The sequence below is a fragment of the Nilaparvata lugens genome, chromosome 2 (assembly GCF_014356525.2).
Source record: "Nilaparvata lugens isolate BPH chromosome 2, ASM1435652v1, whole genome shotgun sequence".
Classification (NCBI taxonomy): domain Eukaryota; kingdom Metazoa; phylum Arthropoda; class Insecta; order Hemiptera; family Delphacidae; genus Nilaparvata; species Nilaparvata lugens.
The window spans coordinates 8347462-8365668 of record NC_052505.1 but is presented as its reverse complement, the minus strand read 5'-3'; the positions used below and the strand labels follow the sequence as shown (position 1 = coordinate 8365668).

Below are 18207 nucleotides of genomic sequence, written 5' to 3'. Positions count from 1 at the left end.
GTAGTATCACAAATTAGTCTAGTTATTTCTTGTATTCAACCATTCAGTGAAATGTACTGTAAAATTGTGGAAAAAGACGTTGTGATCATAATCAAAGTGCAAAAAATCGAATTGCTGAACTGATTGAATTCAAGAAAGAGCATTTTATTATAATCAGAACGGTTTCATCATATCAATAAGATTTCGATTCGATATGACCCTTGCAGCCTGTATGATTCAGCCCACATCATTTTTGAGATACGGCACTTATTGAATCTAGTTATTTCATTCCAGATTCAATTTTTTGGGAAAAGTTAAATTTCCATATTATTAATGCAATTTGGAAAAAACTGATGAAGAGTGCCTCTTGTACTAGTTTTTTTTAATTCTCTTGGATATTCCATTTAATTTTATGAATTCACTAATAATATTACAATCATGCAGATGAAAGCAGTCTTCGAAGCATGTTCTTCTGAATCTCAATCTTCAAATAAGATATTACTCTCACGGAGCCTACCGAGAATCAAAGTCGGTATTGAATTATATTGGCCTGCGTTCAAGATATTACAATATCGGTTTTCTTATAAATTCGAGGATAAATATTCATGAAACATCATCCATCGCTGCTGAAACAGCCATAACTCTGACGATTTGCATAAATTTCAAACGAGATTGCTTTCATATTTTCAACGTGGAATGGAACGTTCATTGTTTAACCTCTATGGAGGAAGATTTTTCCTTTATTTCATCGAAAATTTTTTGCTTCCCTTCGAGAGACAAAGTGTGTCTGTCAGCAGAGAGAGTTGGTCAGCATTGAGAAATTTCTGCTTCCTGAAGTTTCATCTCCAGATTTGATGAAAGAATAATTCAGAGACAATAGCTCCCTGCTGACTGAATCTCCATTGTTCACTGGGTGGGAAGGGAGTGGAAAGGGTGATTGAGATGGACAAGTAAAATTGGCAGTGCGAAAGCAGCCAATTCCCTTATCAATTTGTGAAGATTTTTATTTCTAAACCAATTTCTCCATCACTGTCTTTTCCCAGTGTATTCTTCTATTTTCCCTTCAAGCTTTTTATTCTATTCTGTCCTTTAGAATATGATTCCATAAACGTTTTATTTTGTTCCGGCCTTGAATTTTAAATGTTTTTTTTTTTTGGGAACAATGTTGGCAATTCCAACAGAGTAACAGTTTTACTAATGATGATTTCAATAATATTTTTTCAGTTGTTTACATCTTCTAGTGAATTCCACATTGTTTTTTCTATCCAAAATATGATAATTAAAGTCTGCAATGGAGTGTGTTACTAACAAACAATGCAAAAAGAATCGGCAAAATAATGTAATCAATATAAGTTCCCCTATAATATCATGATATTTAACGTCACAACTCTTTCGTTTAAGAAACTTCGAGTCATCACAATCCCTGACTTTACTTCCTCAAGAACAAGAAATATCACATCAAATTTTGAAAATTTGCAAATGTTCTCCCATCGATAGAGCTAGGTTTAATAGATATTAAGGTAACGATTAACTTCGGTCCAAATTAATTTCTGATCCGGTGGAGTTTCTTGAGTTATTGGTTTCTTACCACTTTAGAGAGAGCCATTATAAAGAGCTATTACCCAAGTTCCTAATGAAACCATCATTGATTAATTATTAGTTCTTATCGTGGCTGAAGGGAGTCAGATAGATTGATCTTTTGAAAGGCTCTTATTGGGATCTACCACTATTCAGGGATTAGGTTGTCTGACTGATATCACACTGGATTCTATAGTTCTCGTTCTAGGAATAATGTTATCACCGAAATAGTTCCTTATTCACTTGAAATTCATATTCGAATCAATTTTGTATCGTGTAGTTGTGGTGGTAATAATTTTTTCATGTTTCTGAATTTCAGAAACAAGAAAAACTTTGATTTGTGAATATGGGCCTATGCATTGACAATGTTTTCATTCGACAACGTTTTATTGGCAGTTCAGAAATCCCATTAATTCATCATAAATGAAATTCATAACTATAAATGAATGAACTTTATAAGATTCACTCACTCCATAATGATAGGCACGATAAACTTTGAATCGAAATGTAGAGAACATAATTAATATTATATCATTATTCTAGGCAAGACATGAAATCCCAGATTTCCTCCGCAGACATATTTTTTGCACATTAGTGAAAATGCGAATGGTGTCTGTTCAAATTTCGTCAAATTCAATGTTCTTTTCATTCCCAAAAACTATGAGACATATTTATCTGGATAGAAATGAAATCATAATGCATTTAAACATCAATATATAATTTCTCAATGCATTCCTCTTCAGTTTCCAATTTCTTGAAATCACATTTTATCAACAATGGTTTCTCAGAACTCCTTCATTCTTGGTTGAAGGAAGAATCTAATAATTGCAATGATTGTAATGTTATTTTGAAGACTCAACTGTAAAAAGTGGACTGAGAGTCCTGGATCATTCGGGATGGAATAAAATCTCAACAAGAAAAACAAATAATAATCTCAATTTTTATTTGGAAAGGGAACATTAACAATAGAGAATCACTTTTCAGATATTGGATTCGAAGGTTAATTGCTATACAACTTACCTTATGTACGATAAAGTACTCATTCTCATATAGGTACTTCCATCAAAATACAGAGCATTACTTATTACTGTCTGGATTAAATCACTAAGTCTTGTCATTATTTACATGGTATAGGTATTTAAATAGTACAAGAATTTAACATTACATAACATTGATCATGAGCTCCAAATCGTGGATAATAGTACATCTCCACTATTGCGATTATTATGATACTGTTAACAATAAGACATTTTCAAATTCTGTAACCTCCACTTTGAAATGAAAATCTAACATTTAAACCAATACAAGAATTACTTTTATGAGATATCTGTTACAGATCACAGGTTACGATGACCACTGCTACTGATTTACTTGAGGAATAGAAAAATATCACTTCTACAAATTCTTATGGGATCTCAATTTTTTCAATGCTGGAATACATTAGTCATCAATATGGTTGATAATAAATTGTGATGAAGCTACATTCATGGAGTAGCTTTATAGATATTGGGATACTAATATTAATTTTAAGTTGATTCAGTAAATTCATCCCTTTGAAATAAGAAATTTGGTGATTATTTTGATCATTGTTCCTGTCTAAACAAGTGATGAAGATAGATTACGATTTTCCACATCAACACTTTTATTATATTGTGAGAAAGTGAGTCGTGGGTAGACTATTCACACTGATTATCCGAAGTACAAAGAGTTTCATCACACATTTTATCAGTTCCATCAACAATAATTTCTCTTGAAAAACAACATTCTTACAGTATTTACAGAGTCAATAACAGTCGAACTCATGTCATTTCTTCAGCATTACACTCACGAGCCTAAAAGGATGACTGTGGCACTGATGATGAAAACACTCATAGGATTCTGTAGGCGAAGCTGACCACCGTGTTGCATTGCTGCTGGGTGCTCTCCTGGAACAGACGACAAAATCTAAAGACAACAGTCACATCTCGCTACAATAATAGTCTAACAAAAGTATACCATTTCGTTAGGAAATTTTAGCTTAATCCTCAATGAATGGATGCATTTATAATCATGGAAGAAGAAGATGTGAATAATTGATTAAATTATCATCGTATCAGAAATTCACACTTTGATGGGAATCACCTATTTCAATATCACATCAAAATATTCTGCATGATATCGCAATGAGTGTGGTGTCAATAAGTTATTGAAAAGCATAGCTCACTCCAATATTCAAGTCTACCAACCTACCAACAACTAACGACTACTTTGGGGCATCTTCCAACAGAAATTATTGTAGTGAGCTCTATGGATTGATACGATTGTCTGACAATATTGAATTCGATGAATGAATGATTTTATCAATCTGTTTTTGTATTTTTTCATATTTGTTCGTATGTGATGATTTTTCATTCTGGTAGTTGATAGAATACAAAGTCTCCATATTCTTATCCCAAAGTGCGCCACCTTACAATGAATTTTGTGTGTCCCATCTTTTTTTATCAAATCATTATAATTTTCTCAAATATTCCTGGTAAGACACGACTTCCAACTCCAGCCACATCCAGGAGTCCAGAATTCCATCGAGATCTCGAGATAAGAGTTTTGTGATAGCTCAGGTAGTTCAAGCCTACTACCATTTTACTCGTTATTGAACTAGAGTGATCTGATCAAAATTTGCAGCGTTTGCAATAACTGTGTGCTTTTTCTGGTCTCAACAGACTCGGAAAAAGAGTAATTTGTTGATGCATGGAGACGACTAGCATGACAAATGATCGTCATTGCGTGGCAATTGGCCCAGCTGTGTCAAGAGGTGACACGTTTTTTAAACTGCATGCAGTTGCTGGTAATTTAACAACATTGCTGACGACGCCATGCTACCGCCACACTTCGCATTTTTCGTCACTCAACTGTATATTTTTGCACTGAACTGATGTATATATCGTATACATCATGGCACAGTTCTGTCATTTCTCATTCTCCAGAGCATCAAACACGAATGGCATGCAACTGACACATCCCTCGAGATTCGAATCAGTTAGAATGAGTAGTTGTAGATTTTACAGCTTGGTTCATTTTCCTAAAAGCGTTCACGCTGCTCGCTCTTTATCTAGGGCTTCCACAAATTAAATCATCAATAATATTCACTGTGTTACTTTTTCTGCTATGCTGACCTTATAGATTTGTGAATTATCTGACCAGAAAAGCCAATGTTGTCGTATAATACTCGCTCATAAAGATATCCCACATACGTGATTGTGAATAGAAAAATAGGCCTAACTAAAGACAATATGATTAATCAGGTATGATACTTAATTTTCAGTGGAACTGGTTTTGGAAGCATATGATCTATGAAACACTAGTTCCATACCATTGTCTCCACGCAAATTTAATGTTATTCAATGTACCTAGAATGTATTCTAGGTACCTTGATGTAATCTGAAGTTTTGTTTCATGTTATCTGATATTTTGTTATGTTGTCTGACATTGTTTTATGTTTTCTCTACCTTTGTACCTGACATATCTCTGCGTACCTACTGACAAGATCCATGTATATATCTGTTGATCAATAAAACCTATTCTATTCCAATCCCTTTGGAATTGAAGATCAAAATCCTCATCGATTGGTATTGGAAAATCTGAATTGCAAGCTTAATGTATTCAATGTGAATAGCAAGTTCATCGCTAATTCAGAGTAGCGGCGCAGTCTCTCATGCTTTGTTCCATGGAGCTATTGGGGAACAACGATTCAATTCCAACCAATGAGAGTCTACAAGATTACAGCATTAGTTACTGTCTTTGAGTGAATAGCAGAATTCCCGAACAGTTTGAACTCCGACTCAAATGATAGGTTGAGTATTACGTATAGATTACTACAAGAGATAGCATTTAAACAACTTGAGTTTCACACTACTAGTTCAACATAGTAAGTAGTTAACAATTGAAGCTGCTTCCGTAGTGAAAATTTAGGTTACAAATAGTGGTTTGATTAATAAGCTTCATAATGAATAGATGCATATACATCACGGAAGGAGAGAATGTGATTAATTAAACAAATTCACTAAATAACATTGGTATTGAAGTTGAACCTTCCGAATTAATTAGCATGATAATTGTATGTGAAATGTAATATATAACTTTGTTGAGAAATATGCTTATTGAGTTAAATTCTAATTTGTACAATGACGTATTTTGAAGCTATTCCCACACTATCGTGAACTATACGAGGTGACTATGAATGTAGCCTTTAAACGTTACGTTGAGATCGAAAATCTATTTCAGTCTTTGACTCACAGTTGTTTCTAATGAAGTGATTTGGATTGTAGCAGGATCATAAGGCTGATAAAGTTGAGTATTGCTGGATGAACGTTTTAATATAGAGCTTTCTCTCTACTGATGAATTGAAAAAAACAGAACTAAGATGCTATACATAAAAGAGCAAGTTCATTTTTTTTTCATCGATCAGCCTTCTCTATTAGAGAAGGTTGCCCACATTAGATCTGCCTAATATTCCCCAATTCACATTAACAGAATCTCACTCCTGGTGCACCATCCGCGGAAAAGTATGTTTTAATATTTTGAATTTTCAGTGATTATGCATGAATATTAATATGAATATTGAGTGAGGATGTATCACAATCCGATAGAAATTCAATTCAAGCGAAGAGGAAATGAACGCGCTATATTTCGCACTGAATCTTTATATATAAAAGCGGAATAGCACTCACTGACTGACTGACTGACTGACTGACTCATTCACTTACTCACTCACTAGCATAACTAAAAATCTACCGGACCAAAAACGTTCAAATTTGGTAAGTATGTTCAGTTGGCCCTTTAGAGGCGCACTTGGAAATCTTTTGGCAATATTTTAACTCTAAGGGTTGTTTTTAGGGTTTAAAGTTCGTCTTTTAGCATGTATATTCTTCTTCTCCCAATCTCTTAATTATAATTGTAATTTCCATATCATTATGTTACTATCTATATATATAAAAGCGAAATGGCAGCACTCACTCACTGACTGACTGACTGACTCACTCACTCACTCACTCGCATAACTAAAAATCTACCGGACCAAAAACGTTCAAATTTGATAGGTATGTTCAGTTGGCCCTTTAGAGGCGCACTAAGAAATCTTTTGGTAATATTCTAACTCTAAGTTTTGTTTTTAAGGGTTTAAAGTTCGTCTTTTAGCATGTATATTCTTCTTCTCCCAATCTCTTAATTATAATTGAAATTTCCATATCATATGTTACTATAGAACTATAATCTAGATAGAGTACCTCTTCGAAACAGTTTTTAACTGGCATCTAAATTAATAATTTTGTCAGGTTGGCATTAAGTTGAGTTGACTTTGTTAGGTTGGCACCAAGTTGAAGATTATGCATTTATCGCGGAAAAATTGATTGGGCACTGCTACTTCAATCCTGGGAATATTATATTACTAGCAGTCAGGATCGCTTCGCTCGCCATATCCGTTTAGCCAGCCGTTTAGTCTGGACCCCCGACTGGATTGTCCTAACATATGATAAAAATGCCCAAATGAGAAATGCAGGCGAGCGAAGGGAGCCTGCTGATCTCATTCTTGAATGATCCAGTCGGGGGTCCAGGGGGCGGAGCCCCCTGGCTAGACGGATATGGCGTGCGAAGCGAGCCTGACGGCTAGTAGAACTATAATCTAGAGTACCTCTTCGAAACAGTTGTTAACTGGCAACTAAATTAATAATTTTGTCAGGTTGGCATTAAGTTGAGTTGACTTTGTTAGGTTGGCACCAAGTTGAAGATTTAATTTTGATTGGGCACTGCTACTTCAATCCTGGGAATATTATATTACTAGCCGTCAGGCTCCCTTCGCTCGCCATATCTGTTTAGCAAGACGTTTAGTCTGGACCCCCGACTGGATTCTCCTAACATATGATAAAAATGCTCAAATGAAAAATGCAGGCGAGCGAAGCGAGCCTGCTGTTCTCATTCCTGAACGATCCAGACGGTGGTCTAGGGGGCGGAGCCCCCCGGCTAGACGGATATGGCGAGCGAAGCGAGCCTGACGGCTAGTTTAATATATTAGCACAGCTGTGCAAATTGTATTCTGATTACGTTAGCATTGTGAAGAAAAGAGAGTTCTTTCATGATTGTAGTATTAAATTATGATTTTTCATTCACAAAGTATTTCCTTCCAAGAATCACAGTTTCCACCTGCATTTTTTGTTTTTCGGAGAATAAATACCTCAGCTCATTTAATTTTTCCCAGCATCAAGTCCCTTTTACAAAAAAGCTTTTCTGAGTATTGTATCAACGACCCAAGTAATTGGTTCCATCAGAGTATTTCATGTCACAATGACAATATCTCCAGATTTCAACTACATTCCTATTAGGCTACGTTTGTAAAAGTTGAACAGTTCCACCATTAACAAGAAAATTCCTTCCAAGAATGCCGTTATTTAAAGCTTCCTCATAGACTTGATTTGGTTATGAAACGTTCAAAAGATGAAACTTTGAACGCAGTTATAATAAATAATTCTTCAATAAATTGAACTTAGAAGAACTTGCTGTTAACATTTTTTATTATGCATTGTCATAACCAACTCTTCCCTTCTATGGATTCATTATCAGATAAGATAAATAACAGGTTTCGGGATGATTTCTACGAGATTGCAGATTTGACTACTATTGAGATCGGTTAGTGCATGAGGCTGGCCATCAACGACAGGGCATGCATAAAGAACATGGGTGTATCATGATGAACATGTGTACACACTTGCTCATCATGTATGTTTTTTAATTAGCTTCACACTTGCTCACCATGCATGTTTAGCTTGGCTTCAGACAAGAAACAGCTTTTTGGCAGTAGCTTCTAGCATGATATAAACACCCAATGACCTTAAATAATATACTGGACAATTAAAAATTAATTTTAATGGTACAGAACTAATTCAACCTCAAATAGAGCAGCGAAGTAGAAAAAAAATCGTAGATACAGAAACCAAACCTCAAATAAAATTCTGTTCGAAGCCTTTCGCTGTGATGACAACAATGTATGACGATATGTGTGTGTGCATACATGTTCAACATGCACTTCCTCTCATTAGTGGCTAGCCTTATACCATTTCTGGAATTCACAGAGTGACCAGCCCTAGGAATTCTTCATGTAATAGGGTACACGTGGTACATGGTTTAATGTGGTACATTCAGTAAATTTAGTACTCGTAGTTTCATAAAAAATATGTCACATGTGCAGATGTCAGAAAGTAATTAATTGGTATTTCATCTCCAAAACAAATTCTATGTCAACTCTTCTAATAATTTATCGAGTTGACTTTTCAGTTTGGAAACCAATGTTCCAACTTATTTTCCCGACATCTTAATAACCGCTTCAACTGAAAACTTCAAATCGACATGAGTTGACCATACAACCACTCCGTGAGAAATAATGGAGTTGAAAATTGACTTGTCGATCATTAAGAATCCAGTCACTCCATGAAAAATAATATAATTGCGAATCATTAAACAAATCTACAATCTCATTCAAATTTCTTACTCAAAACAAAGCATGTTCACTGATTGGTTAAATCAGAATGATGATAAGTACAACATTAACAAGTGGTAATTTATGAGAGGGACACTTTACCACTGTATTCCATTTAACAGGCTAACTTATTCAAGTCACTGAGCAAACTGCAAAACTCGTTTCAGGAATTATTATTCACTTAAGGTGTGTGGCACCTATTAAAGCGGGCATTTGGGTGCAAGATAATAGGAATCGTAATCTGTTACCATTAAGCACGTGCACGACTACAGTCTTGGAGTTGGCGTTGGACGGGTTGCACGTGTACTTGCCGGAGTCGGCCGCCTGGGCGCGCTGAATCAGCAAGTAGCTCGTCGTCATGTCTCCCTTCTCCGTTATCACGCTCACGCCCCCGCGTGGAGAGTCGTAGTTGATCTCCTAGAAAACATGGAAAATGAATGATTTTAACAAAATATTAGTATATTGTAATTAAAAATATCGTGATTGATCTCCTAGATATATTAGAAATTTTCCGAGCAAAAGAATGTTCTAAGCTAGAGGCTCATAACCTTCCAGGTTTGGCGATCCACCTTTCCCTTTTCACAATTTCTCAGGAACAATATTCTCAGAGATAAGGGATTGATGAGCACAGTCCATTCTTCCCCAAAAGCAGAGTTGAAAACACATCAATAATCTGTACCATAATAATAAAGGAAAGAACTGACTTATACACGTACCGGATAGGAAAACTATGTTTGACGCATCATCACGTCTGAAATACTAGACTGATGAACTTGAAGTTTTGCTCATAGATATTTGATTAGCCGAGGATGGTTATAGGCCTATTTCAAACACTCCACTCGGTCAAGTTTTCAGTTTGTTAAGTTTTACCTGCTTGTGAGAAATACTTATTGAATAACAAGATCATTATTGTTAATATCATTGATTACCATCAAAGATAACGTAGTCCTGCTGTTCTAACGTTATCATTATCAATAAGAATTGAAATTGAATAATACAATGATTATGATCATCAATAAAATGATCAGGAGTGGCCGTAGTCGAGTGGTTTAGATGCTGGCTTTGTAATCCAAAGGCCCGGGTTCGAATCCCAGCCCGGGTAAGATATTTTTCTCGGGTCACTGCCGGGTTCGGATAGACACGTTAAGCCGTCGGTCACGGCTGCCTAAATAGCAGTCGTTGGGTCATGTCAGAGGCCCTGAAATTGATCGGTTGCGACCTGAAAACTCTGAAACCAGACCTGAGCCAGCCAGGTCACACGATATTATTATTATTTTGATCATCGCGATAGTCATGCTATCGATGATCATAAATTCAATAGTGATGTTGGAATGTGTATTATATGTTACACATGCATCCTGATATAGGAACAAATTCTCGTTTCAGGCCAGAAGAGCAACAGTTTTAATGACTGCTATCATGTAGGCTGCACGTGAGTTACTTCATTAAAAAAGGATCGACAAAGGCTTCAACAATGGAGTACTGGAACTTCATTACATCAAACATTATCTCCATCGCTATGTGACAGATAAACTCTATGATAATCATGTTGCGCTATGATCACGCAGGCTTGAATCTCCTTGTTTCCCGCATGAGCTTGAAAACTTTATAATGATAAACTCCGCTTTGATGTGATCCCGACTAAACTCATCTGCTCTCCGGATGAAAATACATGTTTCCCATGAAGTAATTCACTTCAAATGTTGAAGCATTTTTACTTGATATGATAAACAGATCATGAAATGATTGGAATCATTGCTGTAATATGGAATACATCAATTAATTTTCCATTATATGATTTCCTAACAAGACCAGTTCAAGGTGATATGTTGTAACTACAACAAATCCAACATTATCATTTCAGATTGAAAATGAATGGGGAATGTGGTGATTGAAATTATAGTCATTCTAGCAGTCTACTGAATCTTATAGTTTCTGATGCCAAAAATAGTTTTCTCATATCAAACTGAATAGTAATCAATCAATCTATCAAGTTTTATTGAACAAAATATTTACATTGGAGGTCCCACTAAACCCGAAGGTTTTTCAGTAGGTGCCTATCAAAAAATTCAAGCTTAAATTTATGATATTGAAACACTAGTAGGCAAGCTCCAGCAAGGTCTTCCAAGTGTGAGCAAACATTTTGTGTTTCAGAATTCCGATGATCTTCCAACAAATCTTTTATTATTCATAAGAGATTTTTGTCTGATATCTTTCTGAATTAGAAAGACTAAGGTCCGTTCCATTCGTTTATAGAACATTAAATCTATTGAGTCCATCTTATGTGGACTATCAAAGCTTTAGATTTTTCTTCAATTCAACCTATAAATCTAGATGTAATCAGTGTTTTGGAAACTGGTTCAGGATCATGCAATAATAATATCAAGTAATAGATGCAAGTCCTTGAAACAGAGAGGAATTTTCAACAGGATGAAGCCCCAAGAAGTTATACATGCTCAATTGAATAATCAAACGCTAGTGTTTCACTTCCACAAACCAACAAAGTTAGATTAATTCTAGCTAATGGATGATATTCGTTTTCATCTCTCAAGAGGGTTTGCCAGTGATAAATGCTCGTGCCATAGTAATCAAACTCGGAATATACAACGAACAATGGAAATTGGAAAATCCTATGATCCACTAACATGACACTCGACTCCCACGAGAATAAGCCACTCTGTTCAGTAGCCTAGCTCTACCAGAGTTGCTCCTGTAACGCTGGAGAGATGTCAAACGCGATTGAAGCTTATACTTTGAAATAAAAACCTAGCGTCAAATTCTTTCGAAAGTAACCAACTTCTGGAGTATTCTGAGTTCTGTGGAAAGTTTTTCGATTTGTTAGGAATACAATGCTCCTTTTGTCAATTCAAACTGAGAAGAAACTTTCGCTTCATGTCAAGATTTACTAATAAATCTATTCGCTTTATCGAAACATGAATATTTATCATCCTTTTATTCCCGTGATGGGAAAATACACTCTTCACTCACTAACAACTAAGATACTATCATACAAGCCTGAATGGATGACAAAACAAGCCAAACAGATCAACATTGCAATAATTTTATATTATTTTTTCTCTGTTGAATGTTTTCTCTTTATTATGCTGTGACGATACGCGCCAGTTCGCCGTAACTCTTGGGACAGAACTGCAAATTATAAATGTCTACCGTTCGGTGTTCTGTGACAAGAATGAAGCTTTTTTTGAGTTTAATACCATTGAAAAATTACTAAACTGTCCAGATAAATAACTTTTGAACTCTTATCAATGATGTAGCCGAGTCTTGTAGGTCTTGGATTTTCTATAGTGTTAACAAATAATTGATACATTCCTAAATCTTCCCATGCTCCCAAAAAGCTGTGAAACACCTTTTTTGAGGCCAATTTTAAAAAGTTTCCTTGGATGGACTCCTTCTCTGAATATCCCTTTGAACCCTCCTCCTTACAATCGGAACATTACGTACAGGAATCTATGTTGTTGGAAAACAGAACTGATTATGCTCATAATATGTGAACCCTTCTCTTTATTCATATACAATCCTATGTTTTATGATTGAGGTATTATAACTGTCTTATCGGCAATGACAATGAACTTGAATATGAATAAATCTATTTCATTGATTCCTCTGCGACGAAATACTTGCTAGAAGTTTTACTGACATCATAATCAGCACAAAATAAATGCAATAACATTCTGTCAATGTCTCCGCCATCCGCCTAACTATATATATTTAGTAAATTTTATTTGTATCTAATAATATTTGATGTAAAAAAGGTTTCTTCAAGAGTCTTTTCTCGTTAACCTACTCTTGAATAGAGATACAAAATAAAAATCTATGTTTTCCTTTTTTAAATTGTTTGCCAACAAAAGGTGAACAATTTTGAAAAAAGGTACTTGAATTTTTATGTTCTATTTCTTCAAGAGTTATATCGATGCTAAAAAATTGTTAGTTTGGCTTATATCGTACTAGGTTTTCTTATCCTCAACTCAGAAGCCTGTGTGTACGTAGTTCCTTTATAATTTCACAAGGAATTTTTCTTTGCACAATGTAGCAAGAAAGTGTAATCCAATTTGACTAATGACGGATGACTTGCTTCATCCATTCACAACAGCAGTTCACTCAACTAAAAGAAGAAATGAAAAACGTCGATGATAATGAAAATAAGTTTCATTCTCAAGAATGCCTCGTTGCTTCGAAAAAGGTGCTATTGTTGAGGAATTGAATCCTCAAGACTCATTGTAATCCCTCATCAATGAGAAACAAGATTGTTGTGATCAGCTCTTGATTCCTTTTTCAAGTGGCTGACTGGGTCCACGTCTCCTCATCTCGACTTGACTCACAGGCATATCAGTTGTCATTTACATTATCGATTGAAAAGTTTGCCTTGGAAGTAATAATTTGATCAATGAGATGCTCCCGGTGGAATAACAATGGGGTCGCCCGCATCCAAGTTTCGGAGTAATTTTAAGGATCGTTAGTGAGAAATTGAAGACGGAAGCCACTCTTATCCTGAGTGAATTGATGAGGAATGGCTTCAGTGGCAAGATTGAAGTGACGACGACTATTCAGTTGAAGTGTGCAAATTGGAGCAGAGCGATGGGATGGGATTGGTGGGGGAATCACCGAGGGGAAGGTGGTCCGCTCTGGGAATCAATATCAACAGCCGCGGGCCAACGAGCAAACGAGAGAGCAATGACGCGGCTGACACTGACTGAAGAGCAAGAGGACGCAGTAGCGGCAAAGAGAGACCAACCAACAACCCTTTGTTTTGGTTATTGTGCAGGCCAGATCGTTACACCCCCATGCAACCCGATTTTTATCGGTGATGCGTGGCACACTCCTAGCCTATTAAAAAGTTTTGTAAGTGGACTCTTGCTAAAAGAATCACGTTCGTTCTCATCTCACTGCAGATTTATATTATCATGTTACAATATTGACTAGACTCTCCTATCAAGTGAGAATATAGCATTTCAATTCACTGTATTCATTCATTCACGGTGTGGATGGGTAGAGATGAATTATCATTTGGATGCGTGCTATCAGAGCCTGATAGATAACACCGTCATGATGTGTAATACAATATGTAAAGTGTCTGCTTTATTATCATTAAAACGGTAGCTGGGAGATGTCATGGACACACCAAGTTTGGAGACACCATGTTTCTCTTATACATGTCAATCGAGTGGAATAGAAAGACCCATTGATAATGGGTTTCCTACCAAAACTAGCCTAATATGGTCATTATATAATAGAACGTTATGTATTATAGAATTAAATTCGTATATGATAAAGTAACTATACTAGCAAGAGAAATCCGGTTTCGCAACACTTGAGTCCTTCGCATACGTTTTGTTGTCATGGATAAGACCTCAATTTTTACCTCCACTTTTCTGATTTGAAAGAATAACAGATGATCCACTTGGTCACTATGAAAGAAAATATTGTAGATTCAGGAAAGTTCAATGTCAATGTTGACAACTGATATGGAAAATATCAGTTGCTGGCTGTTGAAGGAGAATAACAGAAGTGTTAGGTACTCAAAGGGTTCACATTGCATGGGTTGGGATCGATGACGTCTACTAAATTGCAGCCATCAGACACGGGAATGATCGGAGCCGAGCTCTGAAGCACCCGTTGAAAGGTCTACTCCGATTCGATAGAATATTATCTGTCCGTGCATGGCAGCATAGACAACAATCTGCCAACTGATGCGTTGCGAGCCTCGGAAAAGCTCTGTTGATGGGATCTGATGTCATCGGTGCTAACTGCTCTGGTGACTGATAATCAGCCACGTCTGCATTGGCACAATGCCTGTGTCATACGACAACTCACACATTCTCTTGCTGGAGATCGAAACTGGCCTCCTAAATCATTCTCACGATTGCTTCTGTTTCATGAGTACTACATTTGAGATATTTCTACTCTTTGTGTTTTTCTTTCAGTACTCATTCATTGAACTAGTTTGAAATTCATCATTCTTGAATAACCCACTACAAATCAAATGACTACAGGTCAAATAACCTCAAATAATAATAAACATGACATACATCAAACATTCAATCTGTGTGAAGCAGGCTCTCAATATTTCTGCAATATATAGATATTTCGTGGCAGAGCTGGAATTTGAAAAATATCATTGTGATTTACATATTAACAATGGAATTGTTGATATTGAAAAAAATAAATTATGGTATTTCTGTTGCTGTAATTTATTATTCCAATAACATGTAATAGCAAATCGAAATTGAGTGCTCATATTCTTATGTATTCAGCTATCATGTTACAATGTTTTGTAGTAATGATAATAACAACAATCATCATATTATCACTGATGTGTCTTTGAAAGCCAAGAATGTTGAGAAGGAAACGACAAACGAAATGGGATGGAGACGCATCAATTGTCAATGCGAAATTTCACAGTCCATAGACTCAAACTCAGTTGTAGCAATAATGTTAGCAATTCCATTCCCATTTGAAGCGATGATAACAATGCCGAATGTCTCTGTCTTTTTGAGAGACTCAATATAATAAGACCGGTCCGGGGAAATTGTGCATCCTCTCCTCTTTGAACGTCAAACAATTTATTGAGAGAACAGAGCTCTCGTGCTCAAAGCAGGGTCAAGTGTTATTCGCCTTGGTCGGTGGCATTGCTACATTCTACCCATTAACTGTTATCGCCGACTTAGTGCAATTTACAATTCGCTTCGTTTGCCAGGTTCTGCTTGCCCGACACCCCTCTCGCCTTGAGTTACCCCTCATCACGGGGCCCCTCTCTGACCCCCCGCCCACATCCCAATCGATAGCAGGCGTCAGAACGAACTCAGTCTCCTATCTCGCTCCACTCAGCAAAACTTCCCGAATACCATCGCCCTACAAGAAAACTGTTGCTTGGAATCAACGATCTTCTGAAGGGTTGCGATAGCACATGACTATGCTACTTCAACAGCACTGAAACACTGGAGGAGCAAACAGATCGTATCGATACATTGGAAAAGGCTCTCATTGAAGGGGCTCAGAATCTTGATTTCTGAACGATGTCGGGTGTTCCCCCAGTGTAGGAAATAATCGTATTACTGAATTGGCCTATTTAGAATGTTAAGTTCCATGAAGTGCTTGAAATTAGTCTCTGGATAGTCTCATTTATTTGATTACTGATTGAGCTGAGTAAATTACGTATCTAGTACTAAGCATGAATTCATTGTCTTACATGAGAAATGCCCCAGATCGGGCTTTAGACCCAAAGACCAGTATAATGACTGCATCCCAGAACCCAACCCAGAACTGCCGGAAATTTCATAATAGGATAAAATCAAATGATAAACACAAAAATTCAAATAACTCGGAAGTTGAGAGTTCAGAGTTGAATTTTAATCATAGAACCTTTGTGAAATTCCATTCCAGCCCATAATCAATGAATAATGAGTCTATAAATTTTGTTTTAATAATTCGTAATTGTATTCAGAGCTCACTAATATTCTATCTTATATATCTTTCATACTGATAATTATATCATCCCTGAATGGTGAGAAATAGTCACATTGACGAAATATTTATACAAACTTTTTACTATAACAAATATTGTATTGAATACAAATACTCATTGAGAAACACTCAAAGGAATAACTGTTATTCAGTTATCTCAATTAGATACCGCATTATCAAAATATCATTTATTGGAATTCTGTTCGAGAACAGTCTGACAATCTCGTAGGAATTATTTAGAGCGTGAATTTCTGAACCAATTAATATCCAATTACTGGAGAGAAATGAATTCAATAACAATAGGTCCCTTATTTTCTCGTATTCAAAGTGAATGTCACCAATGGATAGGAACTGTTTTTTTGTTCCATCATCCAGGTCCCTTATTCGCTTCTCGTTATTTGACTCTTGCAGCCGGGGGCTTGGTTTTCGAACGTAATTGGAGAAGTTGCCTTCTGATTAACTCTCATCATCCTTCTGAACGTGGGCTTCTGATTGCGATCCAGCATGCTAAAGATGAAAAATTTAATAATATTTTACTCCCTTTCCAGTTTTTAAACGCTTATTTAGCGCTCTTGCCGTAATAATATTGCGTGGAATATAAAATGATGAACATCGTTTTTCAAGGGAAAATCGTGAGATAATTTTCAATGAGTCTGAGTATTTTGTAAGCCATTTCAACCTGTTATCCTTATTCTCTTGAAGAGGAAATTCCATCTTTAACCTTCCGATTTTGGACTAGATTTGAACTATTTCTTTATGCTGAGAATCTTTTCACAATCACAACGCAACACCTGAGAATACATTAATCTTATCATAAACTTGAAATTGAAAATCAATACAAAATCTTGCACTTGAAATTGATTTTGAGTATATAGGGATCATTCTATAGAAATTGCAAGAGTTTATAGCTTGAAGCTGAGATCCATAATAATTGCACCATATTGAACTGAGAAGAGAAGATTAAATCTAGATATTGCACGTTCAAGATTCGAAGTTAATTTTAAGTTCAACGTTCAAAGGTAGGACAAGTTATTTCGTATCTCACCATAGTTTTATAATTTTTGTTGTGTACTTTCTGGAATTGTAATCAAGATTCTACTCTGTGAAAAAAATACAAAAAGAGACGAGTCAATTTTGACCAACATGAAATACCAGAGCATTGATCGAACTTCTTTTGAAAGTTGTGTGTCGATGGTAAGGAGAAGCTGAGCATGGTGGCCTGAACGAATGAATAGGGTCGGGATGAAGTATTACAGGCCAACAGGGAAAGGAATTGATAGAAATCGGAGAGGAAATGAAAAGAGTCATTAGGAGTTGAGGGTCTTATGAAGTCTGTATCACAAAGACGTCGAAGCTTTGAGAAGACAAATTGAACAAGCCCAAAGAGGATTTATATACTAATAGACTTTTACATCAACCAGGCCAGAAACGGATGAGTTATGAAGAGTTGGAAGAGGCTTTGGAAGGGTTCGAAGTAAAGAGGAATCGAATTCGTACATACTAATTTGAATTTTGTTCCGACAACGGATTATCTCTTATCGAATTCTGAAGTTTCGCCTGTATCGGTTCTTGACTTGCAGCCTGTATAAATTGGAATGTAGAGTGATTGGAAAAATTATGCATTCTTGATGTTATTGAGGTGATGTAGAGAATAGTTGACATAT

At 36.0% G+C, this 18207-nt stretch overlaps 1 protein-coding gene across 2 annotated transcripts in view; it reads right to left on the bottom strand.

Annotated features, from left to right (window-relative positions):
- Positions 1-2477: 2477 nt before the first annotated feature.
- Positions 2478-18207, bottom strand: part of LOC111058517 (zwei Ig domain protein zig-8) — a 120175-nt gene continuing 104445 nt past the window's right edge. Inside the window, exons 5-6 of one of the 2 annotated variants that reach the window (XM_039420465.1) lie at positions 9310-9478; positions 2478-3482 (exon numbers count right to left, since the gene is read on the bottom strand). In XM_039420465.1, the coding sequence (XP_039276399.1) occupies positions 3382-3482; positions 9310-9478 (270 nt within the window). In that variant the 3' untranslated portion in view covers positions 2478-3381. The remainder of the gene's footprint in view (positions 3483-9309; positions 9479-18207) is intronic. The other variant, XM_039420466.1, reaches the window with a different exon arrangement.